Source organism: Caenorhabditis briggsae (genome assembly GCF_000004555.2).
Source record: "Caenorhabditis briggsae complete genome, chrIV, whole genome shotgun sequence".
Classification (NCBI taxonomy): Eukaryota; Metazoa; Nematoda; class Chromadorea; order Rhabditida; family Rhabditidae; genus Caenorhabditis; species Caenorhabditis briggsae.
The window spans coordinates 10,989,132-10,998,880 of NC_013487.2; the positions used below are offsets into that span (position 1 = coordinate 10,989,132).

At 35.9% G+C, this 9,749-nt stretch overlaps 1 protein-coding gene across 1 annotated transcript; it reads right to left on the bottom strand.

Annotated features, from left to right (window-relative positions):
• Nucleotides 1-2,205: 2,205 nt before the first annotated feature.
• Nucleotides 2,206-3,798, bottom strand: CBG26444 (the record flags this gene model as incomplete). Its single annotated transcript, XM_045235888.1, has 3 exons — nt 2,206-2,261; nt 2,334-2,583; nt 3,745-3,798. The coding sequence occupies 3 exons, from the start codon at nt 3,796-3,798 to the stop codon at nt 2,206-2,208; spliced, it is 360 nt and encodes a 119-aa protein (XP_045098034.1).
• Nucleotides 3,799-9,749: the final 5,951 nt, after the last annotated feature.

Genomic DNA, 9,749 nt, shown 5'->3' on the forward strand with positions numbered 1-9,749 from the left:
TCGAATAGATTCGGCGGCGCCCGTGAGCAAAAAAAGAAGGAGGAGAAGAATGGAGACTTCGTTGACATGGCCTGAGGAAGAACACAAACAAATAATTCAGATGCATTCTGAGCAGATTGACTGCGATTTCCAGAGGCGTCAGGGCTCACCCAAGCTCATCGGTGCCCAAATTGCTGCTCGTTTAGTTGAGAGCATTTTTGGAGCGACGGGGAGAAGAATACGGATAGACATATACAAATTCTAGTGCTCCATTTTTTTTGTGGTACACCATATAATATCCATATTCTTGTCAAGACACGCGATATTTTACGATCGTCTCGGTTTGTAGTAGTCATAGTAGTCGTCGGGGAAGAAGGAGATAAAGGAGAAAAATAAATGATTAAAGGAGAGAACTTGGAGGCGTGGAGAATGGATTCTGAGAATAAAATTGATGACTAGTACTGGGTGGTTGTGCTTTGAGAAATGGGTTGAGATCGGAGAAAAATGAAAAATTAAGGCGTTGTTCGTTGGGGAAGCTGAGAAAATTGATTATAGGTTAGAATTGGGGAAATCTCATATGATCAAAATGGAGATTTTAGAGTACAGATAATGATAGTATGAGCTTTAGGAATGAGAAAAATTACAGATGTCCAGAATAATGAAAAGTACAATTATTTCAAGAAAGTTTTGAAACAGCTAATACCGTAAAACCTGTATTAGAAGGATGTTCTATTTTTCCGAAGTACCTCCGGAGAGCCCTTCTATTGCAGGGGCCCTACAAGTTAGAGGGCGCTCTTTTATATTTCCGGTAATTTTTTTCGAAAATTTTTACTGAATTATTCGGTGAATTTTTGCTCAAAATTCAGGAAAATCAATCAATTTCGATTAAAAAAGAAATTAACAAGTTTCTATGGAGTTGTCAATTTCCGGAATATTTTTCTTTAGAAGACTACTATTCTCTCTCAGATGGCCCTTCTATTAGAGGGGCTTTTTAGTTAAAGAATCCGTTCTAATGCATTCTTTAGAGTATATTTCTTATCATTTTTTTTAGATCGGAAAGGAACTTCAAAAGAATTTGGGAAAAATTCATCCAACTGGGATTGGAATCTTCTTTACGGAACTATCAATAAAACTCGAAACAATGAATTTCCTTAATAAACATCTTGAGACCTTAAGTTTAAGGTTTTTTCTTTCAGATTTTTATATTTTTTCCGGTCCTTCGAAACTCGATCTCCCACGATCCACCATATTTCTCGGTACAAAAAATAGAGGACGATCAGTAAACAAAGTATTAAAAAAGCGTGGGGGCAGTTTAGATTGATCAGTTAGAGGAGTAAATTGAAAACAATAAAGGCTTTTTTGATGATTGTAGGTGGGAGAAAAACAGTTGTTGTCTGAGAAGTGTATGAAAACAAAATGTGTGGTTTTCTAAATGTGATTGAGGGTTCTTTCGGGATATCTGAGGAGGTGATGAATGTTTTCGTTGGCCTTCTCAATTCAATCAAGAGAAATTGGGAAAAAGCGAGAGATGAAAAGGAACAGTTGTTAAGAAAAGGACATTATAGCATAAGAAGTGAAGGAAAAAAATAGAAAAAAGGATGAGAAAACTATAGGAGAATACAGGAAGGTGAGAGGGGGAATTCTCGGGGCCAACCACTAAATATACATACCACACACATACTCGCAACTGTCGGGGAAGGGCGCCCGTCGCAAACACAAGTGACAAACAGAGAAAAGAAGGAAAACCAAAACGAAAACGAGATGAACACGAAAAGTTTGCGATGGATGGCAGCAGCAGTAGTAAGTACCCGCACACCGTTTGGGATCTTCCCCTGGTTCCAGTGGTTTTCGATTCCCACGGACCCCCTACCACATGTGTTTTGAAAAAAGGGCGTGGGAAACAACTTCTTCAAAATAATTTTAATTGTCAAAACATGTGTTGTCTGTTTCCGATATCCGACGGCAATTTAGAATGAGAGGAATGAGAGGAGGAGGCGATTGGAAATTGAAATCCGATGGCGTTGCTTCTTTCGCATCTATATTTTTAGGGTGGTGGGCAAACCGGATTTTCATAAACAGAGAGAAAGACAAAAGAGAGAGAGAGAGAGAGAGAGAGAGAGAGAGAGAGAGAGAGAGAAGATAGGACCTTCTAGGTTAATGATGACGATATCGAATTTTAGGAGAGAAATAGAGAGAAAACGCCCACAAATAAATCAATTGTTTGTTTTAACTACTCGACCTCCCGAGATCGGATGGATGGGTGATGATGACAACCTTTTGAACTTGATATTTTTGTTGGGCTTCAGTTGGGTGTAATTTTTTGGGACTGATCTTCGATCAGGGACGTCAGGGACACCAAATGATGAGCGGGGAAAATAAAGATGTAGTTTTAAGAAAATATTTTTTCAGAACTTTCTTGGACCGGCCCGGATTGGTATGGCTTGGATTCACAGTCATTTTGTTCCTGTCTTTCCTTTTTTTAATTTGAAAATTCAGAATTTTTAATTTGAAAAACCCGAGTCGGGCCGCTCTTTGATTTTTCATGTATGCCATTAATCCTTTAAAAAAACTTCTGGCAGAATCCGGAAATCCGAGACCTGGATTCTGCAGATCATCATAATTTTCTTCTTGGACCTTTTTTAGCAAGAAAATTAAATATCAAAAGTCAGAAATAGTGTTTCACCTGTTCCGCTAGAGCCTTTTTTCGAGCAGATAAAACCTATTTGTGACTTATTTAGTAATAGAAAATAATCTGATTTATTCTGATTCAGTTTGATCCGATTCTCTCTCAAAAGCCGCAGGAAATGAAAATGGACAGAATCGGAAGTTGTAGTTTCCTGATCCTTTTAAAAGTGTCTGAATATGTGTCATATGAAGTAATCGATGTCTTCAATCAGATTTCAGGCAATTTAAGAAAGTGAGATGGTAGACCAAATCGTTGCATAAACCGATTTCCTTTTCACTAGTTTATTAATTAGTTTGACATCTTCTCACTTTGTGTTTAGCCTTATAGGGTATACATACATATAAAACGATTTCTTAATAAGTGTTTCTTAACTTTCAAGCAAAAATTCGGCAGTGGGAAAAAAGAATAGAAGAAGAAAAAAGCAAAGAACAAGTATAAACACATTGAGCACGTGCTCCCTCTCTTTTTTCCAAAGTGTTGGGTTCGAATCGAATTATCAGTTGAAAAAAGAAAAGAAAAAGAGAATGAGAGCCCATGAAATAAGGGCAAAAATGAGCAGAAAATGGGATATCCGGGGCGTTGAAATGAGAGTACTTCTCAAGATGAAGGGACGTATTTAAGGAGTTGAACTTTTTCTAGTCGCATGTGGAAAACCGGAAGAAGGTGCTCAAACGGAGAAACTGGAAGGTCTGGAGGTGCAGATTTTATAATTTATGATTTAAAGTTGAGACAGGCGCCGCACAATTACCCGGACTGATAAAAACGGTTACATCTCTAGACATAAGTATCTTTAAATCACGAGCCCAGTACAACGCTTAACTCGAGTTTTATGCAAAAACTTTAGTCCGGGTAATTATTCACCATTCTGTAGAGCTCTAGTACTAGAAGGGCATTTCGAATAAAAATTACGCAATCAACCTTACAGAGAGATTTAAACACAAGGTATCAAGTTGAACAATTGTTTTCAACAGTTTTTTCCTAAAGATCAAACATTTTATAAAGCTCAAAATAATTTGTGTAAGTTAAAATACTGTCACAATCGGAATAATCAACATTTTAGAAAAAAAATTGTATCTTACCATCGGATCGAATTTCCAGGATATGCATCCATAACTTCCAGGATATTCATCCATAACTTTTAGTACTGAAATTCTGATTAGGTGGAACCTAGGCGAAATTGAGTTTCTTAAAAAAGCACAAAAACCTTTAAAAACGAAAAGAACCTATTATTCCCATTCTTTAAAAACCTCCGGTTTTCATTATATCAAAAGTTCTCCATATTGATAAAATTGAATAGTTTCAATTGTTGGACACATTCTACTTTGAAACCCCCTATCAAAGAAAAAAGTTCAAAATGAATGAAAGGAAAAGTTCCGAACCATTGCCCATATCAAAACATTTAATGGTATTTATACGACCCTCCTGACAACCCCAAACTGGGAAAAACCATGTGGGCGGAGGTGTTTGCATTCACACAACTTCTTCTTCTTTTTTCCTATTCCAAAAAAAGAAAGATCTTAAAGTTCAATTTGAAGACTCCAGTCCTATTTTAGAAACTCGATTCGGGTTGGACCCTTCAAAATGAGGAGAGAAGGAAGAACTGAAGAGACATGTCTGATATAAGATGAAATGCGATCTGTGCTCACTTTGAAGAAAAAAACGATGAGATGAAAAAAGAAGAAAAAGAAGACGATTCGATTTTTTTGCAAGTGCAAAAGGAATTGTTTTTCCATTTGGCGTTCCAGTAAACATTCTCTAATGAACTCAAAGTTTAGAGTCGATTAATCAAAATTAGCACTTGTTTTTGTGGTCGTTACATTGGAATAATTGTTCCTAATGTGTCATAATGGGCCCTAGCTACAGTAACATCTCAAGAAACATGGATTTTGAACATTTCCAGAAAATTTCCAAAAATTCGCATTTGGAATTTCGGCTATCTGTGGAATTAAATACAACCAATATGTCAAAAATTTTGAAACTCACAATTCTGAAATTTTCGAACGGGAATTTTTTTTCAAAATACAACTTTTAGAACCCTGTAATAGAAGGGCACCCACACTATCAAACTTGAGTTAATTTTTCTTGGCAACAATAAAAGATGTCAAGAATATATCACATTAATAAAATGTTTTTGACATTTTAATAAACAATTTATCAGTTGATAACTTTTTTGAATCTTTCACAGGAACGTAGATAAATTGGTTCAAAGTTAGAAGTTAAGGGGTCCTTCTACCGTATGCACGGTATTTCTCCAAACAATAATCGCATTCTCTCTCGTACTAAATTCCAAAAAGTAACTGAGTAGTAAAAAGTAACACTTCTACCACTTCATTTTTGACATGAAACATATTTGATGAGATGTGACACAAAGTAGGTCGAATTGGAACGAGTCGTTTTGGAGGGCTGTCCGTTAATCCCGTGTATAGTCTAGTGACAAATGGACAGAAAAACGGAACCAAACGAAGAAAAAGAAGACAAAATTTTTTTCGATGGGAAGGTAGCAAATAAAAAATGCAAATGTGTCTCTATTCATTTGAGCGTAGAGAGCAAGAAAAATGCTGCGCGAAAGGAAAAAAGGTTGTGTGTCAAATATCGAGTGAAAAATAGGAGGGACCCACCTCATTTTGATTTGCTTGCAACAGACGATTCTTGACGCCGAACACACGGAGCGACAAGGCCAGCGATCGGAATTTCATCTTTCTCTTCCTGGAGATTCTTTTTTATTCCATCTGAAAATAGAAAGAGCTTGAAAATATTTGGATACTCGGTAAAAAGAGGATACTCGGTAAAGTTTGAAGTGGTTCATAAGAGAGTGGGAACTTTAGGAAAAAGAAAACAATTTGGAATTCAAACATTTGAAGATTCCGGAAAAAGGCAGAAAAAGATGCTTCATAGAATAGGATAATAGTAAAGGTATGAATCGTAAACGAATCTACCGTAAACACTCTAATAGAAACCCACCCGAAACACCAACTTTGAGCTCAATTATCTCGGTTCTTTTGAAAGATATGCAAAAAAGTTGAAAACAGATAAGTGGTTTATCATCACATCAGAAGTGTTTTGCTAGCCAACACACTTCTGATATCTTTCACAGGAATCGAGATAATTGAGCCCTAACTTGACAGTTTTCCTTTTATTACATGTTTTTAAGTAATTTAATTTTTGGAAAAGATCAAATGGGTCAAAATTGAAAAACATAATTTCATCAAAATAATAAAGCAATATTTTATGTTGAAGTTGTAAATTAGATTAGAGGGATTCTTGAAAAAGTTAAATGGCTTTAAAAGTTTATCTTAAAAATTGTCTGTAACTCATATCGATTAAATCAGTTTGAGTAATTCCAGTTTTGCAAGCTTATTAAACATTTTTGAATCACATAAGGCTTAAAATGTCCATCAAATATACCACACCAATTTTCAAATACCGTATCTCTAACAGAACGACTCCTTAACTTTTAACTTTGAGCCAGTTTATCTTGGTTCATGTGAAGGATATTAAAAAGTAGTAGACTGACAAAATATTTTTGATAATATAATAAACATCTTATCAGTTGCCAACGTTGTTTTTAAATCTTTCTCGGGAACTGAAATAAATTGGCTCAAAGTTAAAAGTCAGGGGCTCTTCTAATACAGATTTTACGGTTTATCAAGGAAGCATATTAATAAAAAAAGGCCTTTAAATTTAAAGTTAAACTTTGATTTTCAAAAAGAGAAAGAGACTCATGACGAATTGCAAGAAATAAGAGACTGCCACTTAGTTCGGGTTCTATAAATATTTATTCAGACTCCATATATGACACATATTTAAATTGCCACTTGTTCCCCCGTATTTAAACACTGCCAATTTTGAGAGAAATAAGACCCACTTTTAAAATGAGTGAAACGTAAACAATACTTTGAGTAGTTTTTTTTCTGGGAAGAGAAAAAATAGATAAATCTTTCTAGAAAAGACCTAGGATCAACGGAATGAAAAAAAAACGAAGAGAGAGAGAAAAAAGTGGAAAGAGCAGGGATAACACACCAGGAATAAAAAAGAGGAGTTTATGAATTTGGTCGTGGGAATTCGAGATGCGAGAGGGAGAGAAGAAGTGGTTATGACGTGGCAAATGGGATTGTAAATGTAAGGATAAATGCGTCACTGGGGGGAATGAGTGAAATTCAAAACTTTTACTCTTCCGAGGTGGTCTGAACCCAGAATAAAAACCCTATCAGGTTTTAAAAAGGTCATGAAAATGAAACAGATGGAGCAAAAGAAGATGAAGAAGAGGGAGAAGAGGGAGCTATTGAATTTTTGGGCTTGAATGAAGAAAGGCCGATCAGATAGCAAAATGCGTAATTGGAAAGAAAAAAGGAAGAGGTAGAGCAGTGTTGGGGAATGGGAGGACTCATTCTTCTTCTCTCTTCTTAAACGACGACGACGACGATGAAAATCGAAATGAGCCGTTGGTTTGAAGACACACACACAAAATTTTGAGGAGCGCGAAATTGCGAGGCAATAAGACGAAATTGGCCAAATTATTGGTCTCGTACACTGCATGTGTTTTCTTAGTTTCTCGGGTATTATCGTATATAAAAAACGAGAAAAGGCTTTTTGAGGAAAGATCTAGAAAAAGTAGATCGCACTAAAAAAACAAGAAAAGAAGCCATCTTTTCAGATTTATCACCTTGCCAACCAATTGTATTCTGATTTCTTACTTGTTAATACTAACTTCAAACTAAATTAGTTGTATATTCATAACCCCAAATTCTTTGAATTTCAGATGTTTTCCTTTTTTTGTTGATTTCTCCCATTGACAAGATTCTAAGTCATGTGCGTTGGAAAAAATAATGAAATGGCAAGTTGCAGAGAATAGACAAATCTGGGAAAGGGAGGAGGAGGCGGATAAGAAAAGCTTTGGATAAGGATCAGGATCAGAATAGGAAGAGAATAAGAAGGTGTTGGTGGTTTTTGAGTTCTTGATGTATACTCAATTAGCTTTATTTTTATGCAAGTTTCGATTTTCCTAGGTTTATAGAAGATCGAAAGTCTGAAGACATTCAATAATCGGTTATCGAGATTCCACAATTTAATTTTAAGGTGGTGAATTTTGTCCAAAAAAGTATGTATGTTAACATAGACATAAAGAAAAATTCCAAAAAAAAATCCTATCAGCGAAATTCCAAAAAAAAATCCTATGGCCAAGGGACTAGAAAACTCAGATTAGGCCGCCAGCCACCAGATACCAATTCGCTTTTTTCGATCCGGTTTTTCTCATTTTAGGATTTTTCTTGATTTTTTTTCTAAATTTTTAATGGAACCTATATACTTTTTAACACAATGAAGCGATGAAGAATTTCTCCACTGCTTTTGTTAAGAAGCAAAACTTCAGGATACAAAATATTTATTTTTGATGCTCCAGTTGTCGTATGTATATATTTTGGGAAAGTTTCAGTACATTTTTAAAATTATATTCTCTTCAAATCCAATTCTTTGCAAAGCTTTGCACAAAAGTGTAGCCCATCTACGTCAATCGCTTGATAATGTCTATTTTTGTGGCGTTTTCGCTATTTTAGGATCTAATTATACATTAAGGGATTTCTTGATCTGGACGAATCCTGATTTAGTTAGGCTAGGAATAAAAAATACGTCAATGATGTTTATGAAAACATCCATAAATGTTCCGGTAGACGAGGAGATAATCATTTCCAGATGCATATAATTATATGGTTTCTCATTAGGTTGTTTTTTTTCTGGCGTAGAAAATGTGTCGGGTTTTCTATCATCTTCCTACTGTAAGAGGCTCCAGATACTTTCTGGAAACCCATGTATCTAGAATCGAGTAACTGAATGAATGATCTGATCACACTAAACTAAATATTCTCCTGATTCGAAATGACAGGGTAGAAAAACTATTTTGCAGAAAATCACGAGTGAATGCGGAAAAAAGGAAAGCATGAAAAAAGTAAGAAAAACAAGAAAAAAAAATAGAGAAGACAAACTTCGTGAGAAGGTTTCAACTCTAGAAGAAGACGACGGAGTTGATAGGGAAGAGTGCGAGGCTCCCGGCCACCGAAAACGAGCCGTAAAGGGCGGGTGAAATAATTAAATTCTGTTCGGTGTGGTGCATTTTTGGCCGCGTGCACTGGGCTCCTCCACCGGCTTTTTCAGCGATTTCGAACCGGATGATGGTTATTGTTGTGAAGTAGCGGCCAAAAGACAATAAAAAGTCGTAAGAAACAAAAGGGACCCTGAGAAGAAAATAGAGTTTCAAAAGAGACTCCATTATTTTTGAATCGAAACACATGTGTGAAAAGGTCGAATCAGAAACATACATATCCACGAGAAAAGAGTCGGAAAAAAAAACAGAAGTGGACTCTCGAACAAGAAAAGACCACGAGCTAAAAATTGGGGTTGTGAAGAAGAAAAAAAAAGTCAAAGAAAACACGGACAGGTGTCAGCGGAAACGATGACGAACAATCACTCCCTTGGGGTCCCATCCCTCAATTTTTGGACTTTTTACGAACTTTTTTTGCTTCGATTTTGAGTTTATAGAGAAAATCGAAATCATTTTTCTGGATCCTTGGATCCAGTATTCTTCGCCATAAGATATTTTGGTCTTTTGAGAACTGACCAGAGATAACCAATGATCATTCTGTGATAAGGTTGTCCTGGGGCGGGGGTGGAGACTAATATGAAAACTCAATGGGAAAAAAGATCCATGAAGTACAAATTCGACGGTGATCCACCGGACCGTATGAGCTCATGTCAGGATTGGTCAGAATAAAAATCTTTTGAAGTCTAGTTTTATGACTTAATTGGTCTCTTTATAAGTTAAAGACCAAAATAATATTTTATAAATAATTGCTTTCCAGTTGCTCTAAGCTCAACTTAGGATCTGACATTGTTGGATTACGGTATCCTGGTATCCCGGAAAAGCATCCCTCTGAAAATTTGAATGTGGGCGGTGCTTAGGTCCGGTAGCGAAATCTTTAAAGGCGCATTTAAAGGAGCATGTTTTTTTTGTAACTATTTTCTGGTCTATTTTTCCGACTTTTCAACAACTTTCATTGGTTTTATGCAATTTCTTGCGATTTTTCGGATTTTT